The 24,381-nt window shown below is 44.1% G+C and overlaps 1 protein-coding gene across 2 annotated transcripts in view; it reads right to left on the bottom strand.

The window, feature by feature from the left end:
* PHACTR2 (phosphatase and actin regulator 2) overlaps positions 1-9,999 on the bottom strand; it is a 152,130-nt gene extending 142,131 nt beyond the window's left edge. For both annotated transcript variants that reach the window (XM_053290453.1, XM_053290469.1), the window contains exon 1: positions 9,856-9,999. In XM_053290453.1, coding sequence (XP_053146428.1) covers positions 9,856-9,961 — 106 coding nt within the window. In that variant the 5' untranslated portion in view covers positions 9,962-9,999. The remainder of the gene's footprint in view (positions 1-9,855) is intronic.
* Between the last annotated feature and the right edge of the window lie 14,382 nt (positions 10,000-24,381).

The following is a 24,381-nucleotide window of genomic DNA, read 5'->3' as shown; positions in this document are numbered from 1 at the left end:
ACTCAGATAGGAACTGTAAGAAGTAATCTGTAACAGATGAGACCAGATATAGGACTCGTAAATACATATATATTTGTGGTCTATACTTCAAATCTAATGGTACAAATGCTATTTCATTAGATGAAAACTTAGTGATGCATAATTTTCTACCAAAATACCTAGTTGAGTAACCAGAATAGTGATTAAAGTACCATAATTTGGGGTAGAAGCCTAGAAGGGCCACAGCGGGTACGTTATTAAAAGTTGTTTATTGCCACCTGAGGCATTTACGCTAGTGTTTACGCTGCAGTGTTTACACTAGAATTCAGGATCAAGCTGTAGTAAAACTTTAAGTGTTCAACACTACCGAAAAATAATGCAGGATGTCCCCCCACTAACTGCAGCATTTATGCCAATGCAGCATTTCTGCCAAGTTATTGCATATTTTTCCAGCCTTTTTTCCTTACTGTGACATTTACACCGATGTGGCATTTCTGCCCAAAATTATGGTAAGAAAGATTTAATTCCTTTTTCTAGAGTCTAAATAATTTAAATATAAAGTCTGTTATTAAATAGTAACTTTGAAGAAACCACACTACTTGAGCAGGTGGTTTCTGTATAAACCACACTACTTGAACAAGATGTGACAAATGGCAATGGTTCTGAGAAATTAAAATATACACACCAGAATGCTAAACAGATCACCCCGCTACTAGCCAATTTCTGTAACAATCAAAGTTATCAACCACAAAGATCTCTAACTTGCATTTTGTTTGTTTAGTCTTGGATATCACTGTGCATAGTAATGAATTTCATTTTGGGCTTACATCCCAAATTGGTTTTAACGTGCAAAACCTGAAATCATTTCATCTGTAAACACCACAGGCCTATGTTTTTTTTTCTTTTTAAATCACATTGCTCATACTATTTGTATACTCAAGCCTTGACAAATTTTATATGGATCTAGGAGCCAGCCCAAATATTCAAGAGATAGACAATGGACACTTGACAAAATTCTGGACTTTGTGATGGAGATTGTGGAGGGGGGGGGGCTACATGGGCTTCCTTTTACAAGTAAAATATTTAGAACAGAAACAGGGCTGCCTGGGACAAATAAAGATTTTATTCAACAACTCCACCTCTTAATATCCTAGTCTAGGCACCATTTCTAAATGCTGTGGCTCCCTGGCACCTGGGATTTGTCAAGCCTAAATTAATTCGTACTATTAGACAAAGCTTGCTCCAATTTTGTATTTTATTTTTTGCCAATGGTATTTTGGCAATCTGATAGATTTTAAAGACAAAAAATCATTTCTCTGAAAGATATGCTTGCGCTAGATGTATCACATCAAAAACAGTAAAAATCTACTCTAGGATGGAAGGAAATGGGTATAAGGCAAGGATTCAGAAGCTGTATCCATGGCTCGTTTCATCACGTAGGTTAAGATACTTGAGGCTGATTGATTCATTTTCTCCCAGGGATATAAAAAGTGTTAGGGTACTTCCACAACCTCGAAAACTGGAATTTGGAAGCCACTCAATCCAGGGTACTTCAATTACTAGAAAACTATGAATATTAGGCATTTGTGCATTTCTCCCCCAAGAAAGTGGACTCATTACAGTGCATAAGGTACTTCTAAACTAGCAAGAAAGCAGGACTTAATAGCAAAAAATAAAATAAAAGGTGAACTACATATATTTTGGAACCAAAAAAGAATTAAAAATTCTGGAATGCTGAATTTTTTACTGGAAAAAATCATTGTTATAAAATCTCAGATTATTTCTTATATGTAAGCCCTATTTAGGGATTCAGTAACCCTTCCAAAGATGGGTAGATAATCCATTTATAGAGATGGTCAACATTCAGAATGTTTGGGAATAACAGTTCATTATGTTAGGCCCTGTGCTTATTATATCTCACACCAGTTTTGGAAGCAGTGTACATAGTTGCAATGCCAACTGAAAGCCCACCTCCAACCTATATAGCCTCACTCCGATGATTACAGCACTTGGCACCTCAGCATTTCCAATCAGGGGGTGGATCTCCCCTGGGAACACTATTGGCTTCTACAAACAAATGCTGTACTATTGGTCGGCGAGGAGGAGTTCGGCCACTGATGTGGAGGGTAAGACTTTCAGTTGGTGCTGTAGCTGCACATTATATGGTTACTGAATACCTGAACAGGGCTATAGTGGGAAGCTATTTATATCAGCTTATTGATGACAGCAACTTGGAAATAGTCATCACGGTATTAACTTCTCAGCAGTTAATACATTAGTGCATTACTGTTAAGAAAAAAATCTACTGCATTGCCTTTACCTAAATGATTCTACAGAACCTGGGATGTTGCCATTTATGTCAAAATAAACACTATATCCAAGGTCAGGAAAGATGGATGGATAATCCATTTATAGAGATTCACATTCAGAATGTTTTGGAACAAGTTTTATTATTATATTAGGCCCTGTGCCTTGTTTATTATGATCTCTTATATCAGAAAGCTTCTGTCACTCTCTACTTATTATGTTAAACTTTGGGTTTTATTTATTCTTAATTGACAGCTCTATTTTTCTACTTTTTGTTTCTTTTTTACCACATTTCGTAATTACTTTTCACTTTTATCAAAAAGACTAATGGTATATTTATGTTAATTTGACATGTAAGACAATTTAAAAATGTTTTTATATATAACATAAGAATGGGAAAAATAAAAACAACAAAGCACCTGAAGATGCACATGTAGTGTAGCATACCAGAGTGGCACTGTCTCATGCATTGGCCTTGCCTTATGACACATTTGTCAAAAAGGTTGACTACCACTAGTCCTTGAACACTGGTTAGGTTGAAAATCCTAATTTTATTTTTAATGTTTATAATTCTTGTGGTTGCAGAGATTCATTTTACAAATGAGATGGCAAAAAGAACAGTAAGAAACAATGAAAAAAGTTTACCCAAAGAGACGTATAGACTAGTTTTGCTGATGAGCTGCTTGTCAAATATATTTAAATACTGAGTTATACAAAGCTAGCTCTCTTTTGGGGGGACAAAAGCATACACTGGTCTGTTATTTTGTAGTTTTCCATTTCAACAGAGCAAACCATATCCCTGATTTTTGAAATGCGGATTTGACAGTTCTGCTGGCAAACCTAATGCAGTACTAGAGAATCTAAACACACTTCCAGCCAATCCTATGTATGTTGACTACATACATAGAAGTAAGCACCACAATACTCAGAGAATACTTAAGACTGCAGACTTTTTCTTTTTTGCACAGAACACCATTCAGACAACATCAGTTTAAAACAAACCACAACATGACTACTAGTCTATTTAATTAGGTCTACAGCTGAAAGAACTTGCTGGAAGGAGATGGTGGGAAATTGCTAATTCCAGCATACTAAACAATCAGTTTAGAATCTCATAGATTGTCTGGAACAACAGACAGATGGATCTCCTGGACCACTGCCAAAACTGCTTTTAGAAAGTATACCACTAACGAGAACATTCTCATTAGCATCTTCCTACAGCAGTGGATACATTTTGTAGCAATATACTGGTGAGGAAGCTGTGTGAGTAGATTACTCCAGTGATTTGATTCTAGGTTGCAAAGCAGATCTCATTTCTCTCATAGTGTCATTTCAGGGGTAAACGTGTGAGCAGTGCCATAGGATGTTTCTTCATAATTAGAAAAGCAAGGAGCACTTCCTTGCTCCTCAAGGCATCTCCTTGAGGCTTGCAGCCAATGTATTGATGGCAGCTACTGACACTTGGCCCTGAATTATTCCGAGATGCCCAATTCCAGTCTTCTGTCCAGCAGACAAAGACTCTATGCTGCATCTTATTTTCCATAATCCTCTTGTCTAATTTCTGAACGAAAAGAGCCAAGTTCCAAATGACCCACCCTGTGCAGTATTAGCACAAAGAAACATGTAGCAGCTAGCCTGGTGCATCAGGCTGAATGCTAAATAAATATTAGCAGCCTGCCAGTTAAATCTAACAATCATCCAAATTTGGATGAACCCAAAGCCCTCTGAAGTCCATGCAAAACACAAGGCTGTCAACCCTGAATTAAAGCTTCCCAAAAGGACTATAGATATTATAAACAATAAGCAGATTCATTCAGGTCCTGAAACATGTCAAGTACAAAGCTTATTCCCTATATAGAGATTCTCTGGGCCTTGGAACAATGCAAGTCTTTGAAGCAATGCGCCAAGACCTGATATAAACCTACAAACCAGGAAACAAAACTCACTGCACCTTCTTACTTGCCATTCAGAAAGCTTTTAAGCATTACAGTAACCAAATAGAGATCTGTTCTTTCTCAAGCTGATGCCCACACTCTCAGACTCCTGATATAAAAACCAGTTCTCTTAAAAGCTAAATCCTGAAGGGCACAAGAGATAGCAATAGCAATAGCACTTACATTTATATACCGCTCTATAGCCGGAGCTCTCTAAGCGGTTTACAATGATGTAGCATATTGCCCCCAACATTCTGGGTACTCATTTTACCGACCTCGGAAGGATGGAAGGCTGAGTCAACCTTGAGCCCCTGGTCAGGATCAAACTTGCAACCTTCTGGTTACAGGGTGGCAGTTTTACCACTGCGCCACCAGGGGCTCCATGGTCAGGATCATCTTCTCTGTTTTGAAGTATTTATAGTCGCAATGTATGAGTTGGATCAGGGCCATTATCCTAGAGAGGGCAGTGGCTAAACTAACCCTAACCCATATGGTAACAGTGGGACAATTAACAGATTAAGAGGCCTTTACATAGTGAATGTGTAGGGACACAGCCAAGCAACCTGGAGGGAGTCATGGTGTGTACGGTGTAGGAGGGAGTGGGAGAGTGACCTGAGAGGTGTGGCATACAATTCGGACTACAAACATGTCACAGATGGAAAGCAGGTAATAAAGTGCATGTAGAACACCTAATGGCACAGCAGGGAAGTAACACCTAGGGAGCAAGAGATTGCTGGTTTGAATCCCCACTGGTATGCTTCCCAGACTATGGGAAACACCTATATCGGGCAGCAGTGATATAGGATGCTGCTGAAAGGCATCATCTCATACTACATGGGAGATGGCAATTATGGTAACCCCCTTCTGTATTCTACCAAAGAAAACCACATGGCTCTGTGGTTGCCTGGAGTTGACACTGACTCAGTGGCACAACTTTATCTTTAGAACACATTATCCTAGATTACCAAAGCAAATGAACCAAGCCCATATACACTCCAACATTTTGTGGATGAGAAGTGGGATACACTTGGAACCCCAACTGCCACATCAAGAATTACTGCCGAAGCTCCCTGTCCACTGTTAGACACTGCTGAGAACTGGATTCCACAACATGCTGTATACTGTGCATCTATTTGCATGCAAGCACATTGCAGACATGATGCATCTACCCAGCCTCTTGGAGATTTAATTGGTGGAGTCTGGGGAGTGAGTTTAAACCTGAAAAATGATAACTCTAGCAACCCACATGAAAGAAACTGAACAAGGCATCCCCAAGACGCAAAAATAAGGATTTACCAGTGACAGATTCCAGGAAATAGTGACTGTCCCCTGGTAAATACAGACAGTTGGAGCCTATGACATTTTAACTGGGGGGGGAGGTGCACAGAGGAAAAGGGTTAAAATCCTCATTCCCCCCACTGTGGCTCTGCTCCAGTCAGGGCTCGCTCCCATGGCTGCTATTAACTTTTAAGAAAACTATAGGAGATCCTGACTGGTGGGCCTTCCACATCATGGGTAGTTTGGCCTACATTTCCTAGCGCTTTGTTCACATGCTTGCCAAGAGAGAGATGCTTATTCCCATTCAAATATCTGAAGGGCTGCCACATAGAAGGAGGAGTCACTCATTCTCGTAGTGGAACTATCTGTCTTTATGTAGCCGTGGAATCTACTACACTGGAAGTTTCCAAACAGAGGGTGGACAGCTATCTCCAGGGATATTTACAGTTTCCTGCACTGAACATGGGTTGGACTCCAAGACCCCCAAGGTCCCTTCCAGCTCTAAAATTCTACAATTCTGTAAGTAACATTTACAAATGCTAGGCCATGCTAAAAAATGTCCAACCGCACACCTGTCATCAAGTCATAGGCTGAAGTATGTACAGTGGTAAGCAGTTTTCTGGTTTCAAATGGAATTTTCAACAGATTTGAAAACAGGCACATTTTCTTACAATGTGAAATTTGGGGCCAGAGGCATCCAAGTATCAGCTCTTGGCACCAGTGTCTGCCAGAGGTCAGACACTGACCAGAGTCCCCAAAACAGAACTGATCCAGGGCCTTGGAATGACTGAAAGCAGCCCTCTCCTGAGCAGATCCTTTAACAATACACTGAGGTCGTTCACAGGACCTCCTTCCCTGGGGCTAGGGAAGAAGGCAGGATCAATCCTACCTTCCCCCACACAACCACTGCTGCCACCCTGCTTGCTGTGCCACGTTCCCAGACTATCGCTGCAGCTGCAAGTAGCGTGGCAACAGAGAGACCATGGGAAGGATGCCCAGCCTCCAGGAATCCCAAAATGCACTGCTCGCACGGTGCACTGTAGAAATCCCTGAACCTGGGCACTCCTTTCCCCAGCTTCTATGGACAAAATACTGTACACCTAGAGATTTTTATACTAGGCGGTACATAAATTCAATAAATAAATAAATAAATAAATAAATAAATAAATAAATTGGCCGCTGGCAGCCCAGTCATCTACACAATTGGGGAGTGGGTTAGGAGGGCATGTGTGCACCCTCCTACTTCACTTTCAGGCTGGGTACAAAACCCGGGCTACCCAGTGGAAGAGCACCAGGATCGGGACTGATACCGAAGCTCCTCATGACCAGCTCTATCTGGGCTAGGGCAGCCCTACCTGGGTAGAGCTGGTTCATGACAACGGCCTTAAAATCTGCTTGGTGTGGCAAGACTCTGCTTTGGGAGGCAGGGAGGGCAAACAGGCATTGCACTGGCCTTTCCTGCACTTGCTGCCTGCAGAGGTTGACTGGAAGCAGAAGATGGAGCACCACAGCACTCCCTCAGCCACGCAAGCCTTGCAGCACATGCCACTGCAACCTCCAGCTTCTGGGGTGGATATACCAGGCCACATGCCTAGCCCCTCCTCACCTTCTTTCTTCCAAACTTCTGAGGCTAGGTCAACATCAGAGGCCATCCTCCTCCTCCATCACCATCCTCCTCCTCCTGGCCACCTGCCTTCTCCCTTGTGACCTCAAGGAGGTGAAAGCATCAAAAGTCACTGCTGCTACAGGCAGGAGGAAGTGGGTTCATCTCACCCTCATCTATTAAGGGATTCTACTGAGCAGAGGCATATCTAGGAAAAATAGCTCCTAGGGCAAGCACTGAAATTGCACCCCCTGTCCAAACATCTGACACCCATCTTTCAGATAACTTTACCATAATATCAGCTCAAAAATACAAGTCAAGCTCGTTAATCTTTTAATATTTCAAAAACTATTTAGCAGTGGACGTAGCCAGACCAAAACATGCTGGAAAACTACAAATTTCAGTATGCTGAGGCTCATGAAATACCCAAATACTACATGGAGGTGTACTTGGAAAACTAAACAGAAGTGCCTGTCTAATTCTCTACTATGCATTGTAGCATCGCTATTACATAAGTTTTAAAAATAAACGGAGAATTTGACTAGTCCCAGATACTCTGAAAATAATTAAAGGATATGCAGAGTAAACTGTGTCACCACTTGGAATATATTCTAGTATTTCAGAAAGACAGTTAAAATGAGAGAAAAAGAAAGAAACTCCCAGTGGGCCTTAATACTAAGGATTTCACACTGATTCAGAGACAAACTCACCATTAATAGCTATATTATTAAGACATCATATTTAACTCACTTAGAAGAAAAGTAAGAGCAAATGAATACAATCCTAGCTCATAAGCTTCAGCTCAGTATTCACAAGCCCTTATTCTCTGTACTTAGTGCCAAACTAAATATGTGTACAGTGACTTTTATATATATATATATATTTACCTGTAGCCCCTTCGGCGCTTCCTAAAGGCCATGTGTGGGGGTCTGCAAAGGTTCCCCCTCCCCCCACTGGCCTCTAGGGCCTCACAGGGACCATTTGAGCATGTGCAGTGGCCGTTTTTTAAAATAACTTTTTCTAAAAAATGGCCGCTGAAATCAAAATGGCCACTGCACATGCTCAAATGGCATCTGGCATGGACTAGGGCCTCGCAGAGGCCATTTGAGCATGCACGGTGGCCATTTTGTTTTTGGCAGCCATTTTTTAAATTTTTAAATTTTTAAGAATGGCACCCCCCCCATCAAGTGGTGCCCAGGACATGTGACCTGCCTGCCCTATACTAGATATGCCCCTGCTACTGAGAGTTCCATACCCAAGTGCCCCCCAAAACCTGGAGCCACCATTTATAACAATAGTGTTAAGTTTACAAAAAGACAACACTTGAGATTCTCAATGTCGCTCTTTTTCACCTAGCCCTCATTCCAAGTCTCATGCTCTCGTCTAAAAGGCAGAATTTTAGTATCACACCCTGCAGGCCCATGTTTTCCACATGAGCATCTGCAAGGATCTCCTGCCCTCCACCTTTGTTCTTGTGGCCCCACCGTACAATCCATCCTGTGTTTAACTGCAGTTTTCTCCAGCCTGTCAGAGTGCCTGCTCCCCACTCCCAGTGCCCTTCTCACACTTTGAAAGCCTTTTTAGGAGTCACCAAGTTGCAGGAAGCTCTTACTAGACAAAATTTTTAAAGGGCAGGAAAACAACAGCCAGGCATGTCACTGTTGTGAACATCCATGGATCTTAAACTCCAGGAGGCCATTTGCAGACAAAAGTGAATTGAGGACAAACACTCTGCAATAAGTGTCAAAAGCAGGTTGCGTATTTTGCCAGAACGCCCACAATGCTTTTGCTGTCACTCTAAAGATGGCTTCCTACATTAAATCAGGAAGACATGTATTTTCCCATATGGATACAAGTGTAGGAAAGCGCAGCGAGTCCATGCCCATGAGTTTTAGGACACAAACATTGCATTTGAGTATGTATGACACACCCTAAAAGTGGAAACAGTCCTAGGTGCATCAGTGATGAATGAGAGAGACATTTCAGGAATGCTGTATCTGTTACTGCCTGCAATGTTAGACACAAAACTCAAGCATCAGGATGCAGCTACCTTGGTTGTTAATAAACAAGGCATCTGAAGGCATTTAGAAACCGGTAGTTTGCATCAAGGGATACTGAGTGGGTGCCTCCACAATCACTCACCACCCTTGCTTCTCGGGCACACACACACCACTTCTTTTAACTAACAATGACACTGACGATGCCTTTAAACAGCTCAAAGTTCAACAGAAGTTCTTTCCCATCACTGCATCTCCACTTCAGAGGGAAGTAGTCCTCCTTCTGCCATATGACATTGACTGTGAAAGCCTAAGGAAGCCTGTCAGAAGTGGCAACCCACTAATAAAGCAGAACACAGCGCCTGGAACGGTGCAGATCCAGCTCAGCTCTAGAAATCTCTCCTCCCCCGCCCCTCAACACAAACGTTCAGAACCTCTCTCCCCTCGGCTGACGCTCAGAACTGCGGCAATCAAGGCAACTATTCGTCCTTCTGCAGCTACGGTCGCCAACTTCTTCTTTTCTTTTCCTGGCAGCTTTTTCGAATCTTTCACAGATGCAGGACGAATTCAGCAGGTGCAGCTTTCCCAGGACGTCTCGGGGAAAGCTTCACCGGCTGAATAGCAGCTTGTCAGGAGGCAAAGAAACCGACCCGGGGCTGCCTGGGGCGAGAGGAGAAGGCAGGCGACTGCACTCGATGCGAATGCAAAGCAGGCGTGGGCTGCCTCCTGCCGCACTCCCCGCCGCTCCGCCCTTTACCTGAGCCTGAGAGAGTGGATCGGAGCAGGTGGCTCTTCCTCCGCGAACTGATGGAGGAGATGTCACTCTGGGCGCGGCCTCTGGGGCCGGCCTCGCTGGGGAGCATCCACCAGCGGGTCGGCGGAGAAGCTGCTTCTGCGCGAGGGGGGCTCTCCTTCTTGTCCTCCTCCATCCCCGCCGGGCTACCTGCCACTTGCTGCTGCTGCTGCTGCTGCTGCTGTTGCGGGAATAGAGAAGGGGGACGTGGCGCCTCTTCCGCTGCAGGTGTGATGCTGCTGCTGCTGCTGCTGCTGCTGCCTCCAACAAGGTCAACGCGCCAGCCTAGGAAGCGGCTCAGCAAAGCAGCGCAGTGAAGTGAAGGGCGCGAGAAAAGTTTTACAGGAAGGACCCGCCCACTGGCTCTCGATTCCTCCCGCAGCCAGTGCAGCGCCTAGGCTCCGCCGCTGCTTCTGGCTGGCTGGCTGCCTGCCTGCCTTGCTTGATGGGCACAGCAGGAGGGACGCCAGCCAGGACGCCGTTTGCCAAGGGATAACTAACTTGGCAGCAGGGTGGGCGGACAGGCCCCTCTGTGGTGCCCTGCTGCTGGGTCTCCAGTTTTTCTGCAACCTGACCGAAATCGAGGGCTCCAAAGCCTGGTCCCATTCTCCTGCCACTTTTTGCAGGACAAAATACAGATCATGGCTAGGCTAGCTTACTTGCACACCAGAGCATTTTCTCATCTGGCAAATGGTTGCGTGTGTTATGAAGGGAAATGCATGTATAATTGCTTGCATAAATAATACAGGAATGTTTTGTGCACTTGGGTATTAAAAGCTGATGACATGTTTTGCAATACATTTTATTAAAGTCAGGGGTGGGGCCCATAAATGTAAGGTTCTTGATTCTTGAATTGAAATCTCCTCCCTGAGTGAAGTCTTGAAATATGTAAGAACTGGTATGTAAGAACTTCTCACAAAGCACTGAGGGTCATTCACAAATTCAGCTGCCAGATACCAGAAACAAAGTATTTATGCAGTCTCTGAACACATTTATTAATAATACCTGATTCTCTTTTCTGCCATTTCTTGAATCTTCCAAAGAAAGAAATGGGATACTTTTACAGTATAAGCATATGTCTTTATGTTGAACTTTTATAGTATAAGCATATGTCTTTATGTTGAACCCTTATTCAAAACTATGGTGTGACCACACTTGGAGTACTACGTACAATTCTGGTCACCACATCTTAAAAAGGACATTGTTGAACTGGAGAAGGTACAGAAGAAGGCAACCAAGATGATCAGGGGCCTAGAGCACCTTTCTTATGAGGCAAGACTACAACACCTGGGGCTTTTTAGTTTAGAAAAAAGACGACTGCGGGGAGACATGATAGAGGTCTATAAAATCATGCATGGTGTGGAGAAAGTGGAGAGAGAGAGATTCTTTTCCCTCCCACACAACACTAGAACCAGGGGTCACTCTATGAAATTGATTGCCAGGAGGTCTAGGACCAACAAACGGAAGTACTTTTTCACACAACGTGTGATCCACTTGTGGAACTCTCTGCCACAGGATGTGGTGACCGCCAACAACCTGGATGGCTTTAAGAGAGGTTTGGATGACTTCATGGAGGAGACGTCTATCAATGGCTACTAGTTGGAGGGCTGTGGGCCACCTCCAGCCTTGGGGGCGGGGTGCCTCTGAGTACCAGTTGCGGGGGCATAATGGCAGGAGAGAGGGCACGCCCTCAACTCCTGTCTGAGGCTTCCAGCGGCATCTGGTGGGCCACTGTGCGAAACAGGATGCTGGACTAGATGGGCCTTGGGCCTGATCCAGCAGGGCTGTTCTTATGTTCTTAAGGTTCCTTGAATTTCATTTCATTTTGGTACTGTATGTTTTCCTTAAATGAAAAATCAATGAAATTTAAAATTTAATTTACGTTTAAAAATCAATGATCAATTGATTTAAAAATCAATTTAAAAATCAATGAAATATGAATTAGCTGGTATAGTGGCAATGAGATATGCATGATGACATTCAAAGCAAATATCTTTTGTAGACCTTATTTTTATTTTTATTTTATTTTATGTATTTATTCTATTTTTATACCGCCCTTCAGAAATGGCTCAGGGCGGTTTACAATTAAAAACAGAAACCATGAAAACCAATAACAAAACAGAAATATAAATATGAACACCAATTAAAAACATCTTTAAAAAACAATTAAACTATCAGAACAATTAAAACCCTGAAAACCAGGTTAGCATTAAAACAATTAAAACTAATTAAAAGCCTGAAAGGCCAGGCCAAACAGATGGGTTTTAAGGGCTCTCTTGAAGGTCAGTAATTATTGCACATACATAAAACAAATCCAACAAAATTCCATCAAAAGCAAACATTTCAACATAAAAAATATGTTTTAATGTGACATGCCTGTATATTTAGCAGCATACATGTATGCCGAGAAGCTACATTTTCCAATAAATATCTATGTGGTGTTCTTACACTGGAGACATTTAAAACAGTGCACAATTGTGCATGCTGGTGCATTTTTGACAATATACTGAACGGCATGCAGAAGAAGAAGAAAAGGATCTCATCAGGGGCGGAGCTCTAATTGGGCAAACGGGTTCAAAGAACCCGGGCCATGCCCAATCAGGAGCTGCCATTCGCGGCCCTGACACGCCCCCCACGTCTGACGTCAGACACGGGGGCGGTAGTTTAGCTCCCGAGTGGGGGCCGCGCGGCCCCTTCGGGAGCTAAACAAAGGCTAGCGCTGCGTTCGCAGCACCAGCCAGGAGGAGCGGCTCTTCCCTGCAAAGGCTCCTGGCTGGTGCTGCGAATGCAGCGCCAGCCTAACTAGCTCCTGAAGGGGCCATGCGGCCCCTTCAGGAGCTAAGACTGGTGCTGCGTTCGCAACGCAGCCCAGAAGCGGCTCTCCCCTGCAGGGAAGAGCCACTCCTGGGCTGGGCTGCAAACGCAGCACCAGCCTTCGTGTAACTGCTGAAGGGGCCGCGCGGCCCCTTCAGCAATTAAGCTGCTTCTCCCGAACGGAGCCTCAAGGCTCCGTTCAGGAGCCAGACCACGCCCCCTTGCGTCTGACGTCAGATGTGGGGGGGTGGCTATCCCCTGCGTCTGATGTCAGTCTCAGGGGCGGGGCTATCAGGGTGCCCGCCGCGGCCGCAAACGGGCCGCCGGCGGGCTAGCTAGGCCCCTGGATCTCATTACAGTCTCAGATGTAGGGATGTGCACAGAACCAGGCGGGGTGGTGTCAGGCTTTAAGGGTGGGAGTGGGTGCACTTACCCCTCCCTCTGCTTTCCCCCCACAGGCGCTCGTACCTCCCTGCCACCCCATCCCCTCTTTGGCCAGAAGTATCTGGCATGTGTGCACGAGTCCAGGTACCACGTGCACCAGGTACTTCTGGCCACTTCTAGCCGAAGCAGGGAGGTATGCTACTGCCCCAAAGGACTTTACAAAAACTGAGCGCTAGGGTGGGGAGAAGTGGAGGGAGGGGTAAGTTCACTCTCCCCTGCCCTTAAAGTCCGACACCCCCCCCACTGACTTTGAACCTTCAAACCTCCCAGTGTTTGAACTTGTTCGGAAACCCATAAAAGGGACTCCGAACAGGTCCGTGCACATCTCTACTCCTATGTAGTCATTATACCCAACATGATAGGACTATAGTTACCCCCCTGTGAATTCCTAGAACAGGCCCTTTAATTTCCTGGAAATAAGTTGTCCAGTTCTCTCCCCACAGAGTTGGAGCATTTTGTTCTCTTGCATCAAGCAGATTTTACGATATCTTTTAGCCAGCGTAAAGCTGTACCAGTATTAAAAACTGTAGACATGTCCTGCCAGCCTTAGAATGGAGCACAAGAGGGCAATGGGATCTCCACCTTGTCCTCATCTTCCACCCAAAACTCCTGTAACACTTAATGGATTCCCAATTACAGTGAAGCACAAGACATACCAAAGCACTGGGTTCGAAAAGGGGCACCACACAGGGGTGTGCACGAATGGTTCTCAGCAAACCCATCTGCCACAAACTCAGCTGGTTTGAGCGGCTTGATCACGAACTGGACTGGCATTCAGGAAGGCCAGCCACAGCCAGTCCATGATTGAATGAACCGAGCCCAGTCCGTGGCAGACTGATTCAATGGGCTATTCTTATAAAGAGGAATCCAGTGATATAAAATAAATCCTAGCTGGATTCCCTTTACAAACATAATCTCTTGAATGGCCAAACCAGTTTGAGCTGGTTCGGTCGAACAGACTGGGCCAGCCGGTTGGTTCGACCAAAACAGTATGCAGACCTGTTGTTCGGTCTGAATTCAGTTTGAATTGGGACTGAACCACAAAAAAATGTCCTTGCACATTCTTACCACACATTTCCTTCTAAGTCAGTCTTGGAAAAGAATATTCTCCAATACATTTAATGGAATTGATAGAATAATTCTCCAAAATATTCTCTTCAATTCTAATTAATGCATTGGCAAATATTCTTTCCAAGTCTAGATAATTCTGTGTACACTTCCCACAACATAATGTATGAATACATTGCAAAAGAAAATAAGTGTTTTCATGAGCTAGACAAAATGTAATTTCTGTCCACTCTTACAAAGTAAACAAGAACTTAAATTCCACATACAAAGCATGGATTGTTGGAAGATGCAATAATGGCAGGTATTACAGTGTATTAACTTTCTGTGTATATTTACAAACAATTGTTCTGGTTTAAAATCCAAACATAACCTTCTATACAAAACCAATATGCAGTATCTTTAGCAGGAAAGCAGATAGAAAATTCAACAACGTTTTGGTTTTGTCCTTGGTTGTCACTGTGGCAAAAGCAAAATAATATAAGCCATTTTAGTTGTGCTAGTATATTCACATGAAATTATCATGTCTCTCTCATCTATTTCTGATGTACAAAACTCTATATAGTCTATATGTAAAACAAATACAATAGTTGCATTAAAACACTTATCTCATGCCATTTCCCCAATCAAAATTAGGGCACAGAAAACACTAATGTGTATTCCCCGCATAGCAATTACCGTTTAGAGCAGTTTCATATCCCCTCCTACATTTTCCGTTTCTTCTAATTGAATGTTTGAAGCTAGAATATTCATGGGTAGACTCCTGCATTGTGCTATGAAGGCCTCGCCTATTAACTTCTCCTAAGATAATGCATTTCACAGCTGTTTATTGACATTCCATGAGGACTGGAATATAATTTAGTCAAAACATGGGCTCACAAACATTGGATAACTGAGAGCCAGCCTAGATGAGATCCTGAAGATCCTGACCAGATCTCCCATCTCTTTTTTCTTTTCTTTTCAAAAGCAGCCACAAGGCTATCTGAATTGTATGGGGACAGTACTGCTGAGCAAAGGGTTTTGTGTTGTTGTTGTTGTTATTATTACTCTTCCATCATGCCATTTCCCCCAGTCAAAGTTGCCTTCTCCCCAAACTGCTATTTGCCCAGTTAGGAAAAAGATACTGTTTTGAAACTCTAAGCATAAACAAAATCATACAGCTTGCTTTATCTAAATGTCAGATCTACTCTATCTTTTCTAATCTGTGCATACATAATTTCTGTGGCTGTCATGGCCTTCTTCATACAAAAGAAACTGGAAACCAATATGTTCCATGGTTTTATAGTAGTAGCGCCACAGCTCTTAATCCTTATGTTGAGTCATCTGTTAAAAATGTGATTGCCTTTAGCGTTTAAAAAACCTGCAGTACAGGGGCCATCATCAGAATATGTTTTAAGTCATTGAGCGCTTCTGTTCAAGTTCTGGCATCCATATCTATGCAGTGTTCCCTTAGGCTTGATTCTGACAATGCGAAATGCCACCAGCATGTTGTTTTTCCCAATCCATAATGCTGGGAAAAGTTGAAGGAAAGAGAAGAAGAGGACGACCAACAGCAAGGAGGATGGACTTGATTATGACAGCAATGAATGCACCACTGAGAGACCTTAAAGGCCAAGTTGAAGAGAGAATCTATCTATGTGGTTGCTAAGAGTTGACACCGACTTGACAGCACTCAATCAATCAATCAATCAATCAATGTTGTTTGCTAGAGTTCTCTGCACACTTGTGGTAAAGAGTAGGGATGTGCACAGAACCACAGCAGGGTGGTTCAAAGGGGGCGGGGGGGGCCGCTTTAGCAGCAGGGGAGAGTGCACTTACTCCTGGCATCCTTCAGCAAGACAGCTGATCATGGCGGCAGCGTACCTCCCTGCCACCCTGTTGCCCCCACTGGCCGGATATGGCTGGAAGTCCCCGATGTGCCGGCGCGCAAAGGTGCATTGGGGACTTCCGGGCAACGGGGTGGCATGGAGGTACGCTGCTGCCCCGATCAGCTATCTTACTGAAGGACACCGGGGGGGAAGTGGCGGGAGGGATAAGTGCACCCTCCCCCGCTCTTAAAGCAGCACCCCTGCTGCCTTCGAACCAGCGGAACTGCCGGTTCCGTGCACATTCCTAGTAAAGAGCTGGCAATGTTTTCAGACAGGGTGTTAGCTTCTGCCCCATTGCTGACCTTGAAGAACACAGGCAAGCCTGCTATGGTGGTAGTGGTAGTAGAGATTTAGCACTCGGAACTCCTAGACTGCTCAGAACTCCTGTGCTCACTTTCTGCAGGGACAATTTTATTTCTAATCACAATATTGTCTGATGGCCCAAACTTAAAGTCCTCGGCTTTACACCTTTACTGTGTGACAAAGCTGTCTATGCCCTCTGCTTCACTGAATTTCAGTTGCCAGAACTGATATAGTTCAGAAGCAGGGCTCTTCCTAGGCTCACAAATGTCCTTAAACACTTTCAGAGTTTCAGTCAGAGATTTCCTCTTTGAATCATAAACAGGGGCGTAACAAGGCTGGAGTGGGCCCAGAGACAAAATTTTAAAATGTGCCCCTCGCTGATACACACACACACACTTCACAATCAATCAATCAATCAATCATGTTTATTTACGGTCATAGACCGAAATTTAAAACATACATAATAATACACATGATATAGTAATAATATATACATAATATAATCAGGAACATGGACTCATCCTAATCAGCAGTTTCCCGTTTGCATAATCTGGTTTACCATCTGTCGTCTAGCATTCTTAGCTGCCTCACAGAACTTAGCAACTTTAAATGTTACTTCCTCCTTCTGATCTGAGAGCATATAGTTGGCGTAAAATGCATCTGTATGTCCTGGGAAATCAGTCAGTAATGAGGAAATACACACTTCACAATATATAGCCACGTGACTTGCCTCTGGGGGGCCCCTCGAGGTGTGGAGGCCCCCAGGCAGCTGCCTCCCCTTGCCTAATAGTAGTTACGACCCTGATCATAAACATTTTGCAAGTTGTAAAAAACTACGACCTTTTCTCCATTGCATTGCAACATCACCCCAGTCTTGTAATCCTCTGATTTACTGTTTACATTTGTTAGTGAAATATAGAAGTAGTTTTCTTAGAATAATAGAAGTTCAGAGTTGGAAGGAACTTGGAGGTCTTCTAACCAAATCCCCTGCTCAGTGCAAGTCAGTGCTCCCCCTTGCCAGTGAGGCATAGTTCAGGCATAAAGCTTTGCACTGTGCTGCCTGCCTCTTTAAAAAGAACTGCAACCCTCATATCTAGGAACATAGGAAGCTGCCTTTTACTGAGTCAGACCATTGGTCCATCTAACTCAGTATTGTCTACACAGACTTGCAGCAGCTTCTCCAAGGTTGCAGGCAGAAGTCTCTCTCGGCCCTATCTTGGAGATGCCAGGGAGGGAACTTGGAACCTCCAATGCTCTTCCCAGAGCGGCCCCATCCCCTGAGAAGAATATTTTACAGTGTTCACATGTAGTCTCCTGTTAATGCAAACCAGGGTGGACCCTGCTTAGCAAAGGGGACAATTCATGCTTGCTACCACAAGACCAGCTCTCCTCCCATAGACTTTCTACCTTCTGCCCAACTTCTGATACCATGTAATATTTCCCCTTGTGTGAGTATATTGATAAGTACTCACTGTGTGAGCTTGTCTGTTGCAAAGTCTGCCCTCAAACCAGACAGCAGGAGAGTCTGGAGGACTGAACGCACTTCTTTATTTATATAGAACCAGGCATTGCGCACACACCCTAACATGCACCAAACAGAATTTGTTCCAATCCAACCACACCCACTTGCTAGGAAAGAAGAGACAATAAATTTGGCTCTTAAAGCAATACACAATACACCACACTCCCATTTTGTGCAAAGTGCCCTTTATTGTAGTCGGTCGCCACCACTCTAATTCCCTCATATGTGCTCTAAATGTGCATGACATGTGATTAGAGGACCATAGCCTCATGCTGCATGACCTATCATCTGAATTATGGACTTCCTGTCAGGATTTTATATATTGGGGTAGGTGTGCTTTCTCCCGTAGTGGAGAATTCCATTTTTTAGTATGTGCTGTGTGAAAAAAATACTTCCATTTTCCCAACAATCAGTTTTATGGGCTGGCTTCTGGTTCTAGAGCTATGTGAGAGAGGAAGATAAACTTCTCTCTATCCATTCTCTCCCCACCATGCATAATTTTATTACCGCTATTATGTCTCCCCTTAATCACTTCTTTTCTAAACTAAAAAGCCCCATGTGCTGCAGCTTTGCCTCATAAGGAAGGTGCTCTAGCGCCCTGATCATCTTGTTGCTCTCTTCTGTACCTTTTCCAATTCTACAATGTCCCTTGGTTTCTAATACAGCTGCTTCTTTCGTTGCAGTTGCCTTTACTCCTGTGTCTGTTTCATCTGCAGTACACGTGCCATTAGTGGTTGATTTGGTTGTCCAGTCTGTTGAGTTTGTGGATTCCTCCTAAATGGTATTTAAAAATAGCTCTTCCTCTTACTTACAAGATATCTTTCTCCAGGTGGTTGTTGGTAGCTGTTCTGCCCACAACTCCCCAGCATAGCTAGAAGAAAGCAAAGGGGTGCCAGAAGTGACTTTCATGTCAGAAAGTGACTTTTCATGACAGATGCCACAGGGTTATATGTAGATTTTACAAGGATGGCAAAGGGGAGAAGTGGGAAACTCCAGCAGAAGTGGATAATCAGATGATACTGCCATTTATTCCATAAAAAATTTGCAGGGGTGAGGGACCTATTAGGATGGTCTACCCGAGAAGGTTATTGGATCCAATAGGATTTCAAGAAGACTTGGAGGGATTTAGTGTTGGCTCTGCTGTTCTCCTGGTAGAAAACTGGAACAGCAAACTGTCGATGCCCTGGTGGAAAACTGGAACAGCAAACTCACCGGGGCAGTAGACATGATCGCTCCTAAGCATCCTCTCCAACTCACTTCAAAACTAGCCCCTTGTTATACGGAAGAACTACAGGGCTGAAGTGGCAAGGTAGATGACTGGAGCGCAAGTGGGAAAAGACTTGACTCGAATCCAACAGATTGCAACATAGAGTGCATTTGAAGATCTGTGCTCAGGTGATACATGTGGCAAAGATACGTCTGCCCATATTGCAAGTTCACATCTGGAAGAGCTGTTTAGGGTTGTGAGAGGGCTAGTATGTGCCCCTCCTCCCTTGAATCAGAATCTGGAACCATCGATTACCCACTGTGATGTGTTTAATGAATTCTTTGTAGGGGGAAATCTCTCATATTCGGGGCGACTTAAATTCCGTCTCCACAATTACTTCAGTGTCTGATGTGGAGGTGTCCAGTGACTCCGCTTATATGATAAGGCTGGATCAGTTTCAGTTTGTGACTCCTGAGGATGTGGACAAGCTGATTGGAACAGTGCGGCCTACGACCTGTTCTCTTGACCCTTGCCCAACATGGTTTATATATCTGGCAGGGGTTGTTGTTGTAGAAGGCCTGGTAGAGATTATAAATGTGTCTCTGAGGGAAGGCAGGATGCCTCCTTGTCTTAAGGAGGCAATTATTAGACTGCATCTGAAGAAGCCTACCTTGGATCCCTCAGCTGAGCAACTACAGGCCTGTTTCCAACCTTCTGTGGCTGAGCAAGGTAATTGAGAGGGTAGTAGCCTCCCAACTACAGTCTTAGAGGAAACTAATTATCTAGACCCATTTCAGACTGGCTTTCAGGCGGGCTATGGGGTGGAGACTGCCTTGGTCAGCCTGATGGATGATCTCCAATCGGGAATTGACAGAGAGAGTGTGAATCTGTTGGTCCTTTTGGATCTCTTGGTGGCTTTCAATACTATCGACCATAGTATCCTTCTGGAGCGTCTGAGGGGTTTGGGAGTGGGAGGCACTGCTATGCAGTGGTTCTGCTCCTACCTCTTGGGCAGGTTCCAGATGGTGTCCCTTGGAGACTGTTGTTCTTTAAAATCTGAACTTTTGTATGGTGTCCCTCAGGGCTCCATATTGTCTTTTATGTTGTTCAACCTCTACATGAAACCACCGAGAGAGATCATCAGGAGATTTGGTGCAGGGTGCTATCAGTATGCTGATGACACCCAAATCTATTTCTCCATGTCAGCATCTTTGGGAGAGGGCATAACCTCCCTAAATGCCTGCCTGGAGTCAGTGATGGGCTGGATGAGGGATAACAAACTGAGACTGAATCCGGCTAAGACAGAGGTACTCATTGTGCGGGGTCGGAACTCGAGAGACGATGATCTGCCTGTTCTGGATGGGGTCACACTTCCCCAGAAGGAACAGGTATGCAGTCTAGGGGTGCTTCTGGATCTGGGCCTCTCCCTGGTCTCCCAGGTTCAGGCAGTGGCCAGAGGTGCCTTCTATCAGCTTCGGCTGATACGCCAGCTGCGTCCGTTTCTTGAGATGAATGACCTCAAAACAATGGTACATCTGCTGGATTACTGCAATGTGCTCTATGTGGGGCTGCCGTTGTATGTAGTCCAGAAACTACAGCTGGTTCAGAATGCGGCAGCCAGGTTGGTCTCTGGGTCATCTCGGAGAGACTATATTACTCCCATATTTAAAGATCTACACTGGCTGCTGATATGTTTCCGGGCAAAATACAAGGTGCTGTTTATAACCTATAAAGCCATAAATGGCTTGGGCTCTGGGTATTAAAGAGAACGTCTTCTTTGTTATGAACCCCACTGCCCATTGAGATCATCAGGAGAGGTCTGTCTGCAGTTTCCACCGGCCTGTTTGGTGGCTACATGGGGACAGGCCTTCTCTGCTGCTGCCCCAGAGCTTTGGAACGTGCTCCCTGCTGAAATCAGAGCCTTCCCATCTCTGACAACTTTTAAAAAGTCTTTAAAGATGCACCTATTCACCCAGGCTTTTAATTAAATAATGTTTTAACAGTTTTAGCATCATTTTAATATGTTGTTTTAAAAATTTAAATTCTTATAATGTTTTAACTTTTACTATGTCATTTATTTTGTTTTAACTAATGTTTTAATTTTTTTGTTGTCATTTATTTTAACTAATGTTTTAACTTTTTGTTTGCTTGTTGTAAACCACCCAGAGACATGAGTTTTGGGCAGAATAGAAGTGTGTAAAATAAATAACAATAAATAAATAAATAAAATGATCTTATTCTGACATTAAGGATTATTAAAATAAAAGGAAATTTGAACTGTCAGAATGAATGATGACCATAGGAATGCCAATATTCAATCAGGGGGGAAATGCCAAGCTTGCCTAGCTCATAACTGAAAATATAATAGAAGCTATAGTTTTGTTTTAAAGAAAGCCATTCACTTTGAGATCTTCATGACTGACAGATATAGGTATTCAATTATCCTACCCACAGAATAGGAGAATCAGAGGCTCTTCTATGGTGTGAACTGCCAAAGGAAGACAGTTCCAAACATATTAAAAAGCAATGGAAAGATGTGTCTTTAGGCTAAGTAGCAGCTGCCAAGGTTAGACAGCAAAGACTGATTACTTAGAGAATATCTGGCTGACAGGGTTGAAAGAGTGATCAATGAAACACATCCATATATTATGATGAATAGGGCAACTAAAGAAATATGTTGATCCCATCTGTGAAAGCGGAATGCTTGCTCACAAAGGCACAAAATAAAGGCAAAAGTGTGCTGAAACACCATAAAATGGGCTATTTCCCCTAAAACCATGTTTAATCCTTGCTCTGCAGCTACCTTATTTGAATCTTGTGTCAGCAGTTTTACACTGAAAAATTAAGACAGAACTTTTCTCCTGAAGGAAAGAACAGCATGTTAATGGAACTGCTCTGGGGTGATTGGTGAGCACCCCTAAATGTATTCAGGCTTGTGTGTGTGGGGGGGGGATTAGAAAAATAGAGTGGAGCAGTCCCATGTCAGAATACATTTGTGCAAAGTTCTGATCCCAGGGAAATGAACTGACAGAGAGGTTGAAGTTCAAAATAAAGTTTTATTTGAGGGTTTAGGGGGTACGGCGGAATAAGAGAGTTGATTAAAACAATATTACGACTAAAAAATACAGTACAAAGATTAACCAAATACTTGCAAAGAGGAAATTTAGCTTGGTGTTAGAATTAGATGGATTCCAGGCTGGCTAGAGAAAGGTTCAGAGAAACAGGGTTTTGGATTTAAGAAAGAGCAGGCAGTGGTGGAGGAAGCCAGCTTGTGGACTGTGTTCCTCCCGCTGCCGTGGTTCCCCCACCACCTTCCTCATCTGACATCAGACGCTGCATCAGACGCTATGTCAGACGCAGGGAGCATGACTTCGCTCGCAAATGGGGCCGCACGCCTTGTTTGGGAGCAAATACTAGCCAGCGCTGAGTTCACAGCATAGCCAGGAGCTGCTGCCTTTAAAGGCAGGGCAAGCATTCTTGGCCATGCTATGAACACGGCACTGGCCGGTATTTGCTCCCAAATGGGAGCACCCTGTTTGTGAACGAAACTGCGCCCCCTGTGACTAGAGTCTGATGCAGGGGGTGTGGCTGGTGTGCCAGGCGTGGCCTCGGATTAACAGCAGCCCGGGTTCTTTGAATCCATTCGCTCAATGGTGGCTTCGCCCCTGAGAGCAGGGACTGGAATAGCCCAGAGTGGTGCAGTGGTTATCATACAAACTTGTTCTTCCGTTTAGTGGTGATTGGACTCTCGTGGCTCAGGTGCAACTGAAGGATCTCTTTCCTCAGGCATGGAATCGGGCAGCAGCAGAGTACCAAATGCTGTTTGGGGGTTAGGCAGCAAGGGTAAATCCAAAAGCTCTCTGTTCTTGTGTAGCCAGCTTCTCATAGCAGTGAGGTGTGCTGGGTAGATCTGGAGGCCGAGAGTGGGAATGACTTGAAGAGCAAGACACGGCCTGGTGTTATGGCTGGTGTCAGGTCAATCGCCCAGACAGAGGGTGACTCCAAGGTACAGAAACCAAATGAAGCACACTGGTTCATGAAACCAGGGCCAGTTATAGCCCAAAATGTGCCCTGAGGTGAAATACTGGCCACTCCTTCCTGAGGAGGGAAGTTCTGGTGGATCTCAAAAGGATACATTGTCTTTGTTTGCTGTGCTTGAGTAAAACACAATGGCATGAATGGTCAAGAACCTGTATATAAATTGACTGAATGGACGTGCAAATCAGTAATTTGAATGAGGAACTCTCCTGAGTTCCGATTGCCCATTTAGCTCTTTTGTGACAGGGAAGGGAGTAGCATTCACAGTGCCTTATCTACTTTCCTGCTGAGGTGATTAGTGTTAGCTTGTTTAAGGCAACCACAGAGGAGGGTCAATCTTTGGACAGGGAGACCTGGAAGTGGAGTTAACTTAAGAGCTAACTCCGGGTCTGCTTAGACATTCCCAACGTAGGGAAAGGCATGAGGCTAATCCCCTTTCAGTTCACTTGGTAGCTGGTAAACCTGGAGGCAATCGTCCCACTGCCTGCTAAGTGACTTATCCCCATATGCCAACAAACGGGGAGCCCACAATCCTGTGAGGCTCCTGAGCACGTGAAGAGCAGGAACTACAAGCCTGTAGTCCCAGACATAAGCAGAGAGGCTTCTGAGAGCCCGCAGAATGGCAGTGCTGGCAATAAACATGAAAGACACAATAATTGTAAAGAGGAGGCAGCATGTTTTCCCTACTGCTAGAACTGTTGATGCAGTTATTATTATATTTTACTATTTATTGATTGTATATTCCACAAGTGTTTCCCCCTCTCATTTATCCCCACAACAACCCTGAGAGGTAGGTTAGGCTGAGAAAGAGTGCTTGGCCCATGGTTATCTAGTGAGCTTGATGACTGATGGGCATCTGAATTCAAGTCCTAGTTCAACACTCCAGTCATTCACTCAGTGGAGGACAAAGTGACTCCCAATTAGTTCTGGTAAAATTAAGAAGTTTTTTAGTGCAACTTCTAAGTAACTTCGTCTGGATGAGTAACTTGTTTTATTTCTTTATTACATTTATATCCTGCTCTTCCTCTGAGGAGCTCAGAGGAACATGGTTATTCTGATCCTCACAACAACCCAGTGAGGTAGGTTAGGCTGAGAGATATACAGGTGAAACTAAAAAAATTAGAATATCGTGCAAAAGTTCATTAATTTCAGTAATGCAAATTAAAAGGTGAAACTGATATATGAGATAGACGCATTACATGCAAAGCGAGATAAGTCAAGTCTTAATT

Source organism: Hemicordylus capensis, chromosome 1 (genome assembly GCF_027244095.1).
Source record: "Hemicordylus capensis ecotype Gifberg chromosome 1, rHemCap1.1.pri, whole genome shotgun sequence".
NCBI classification, from domain to species: domain Eukaryota; kingdom Metazoa; phylum Chordata; class Lepidosauria; order Squamata; family Cordylidae; genus Hemicordylus; species Hemicordylus capensis.
This window is presented reverse-complemented; position numbering and strand designations above follow the sequence as displayed.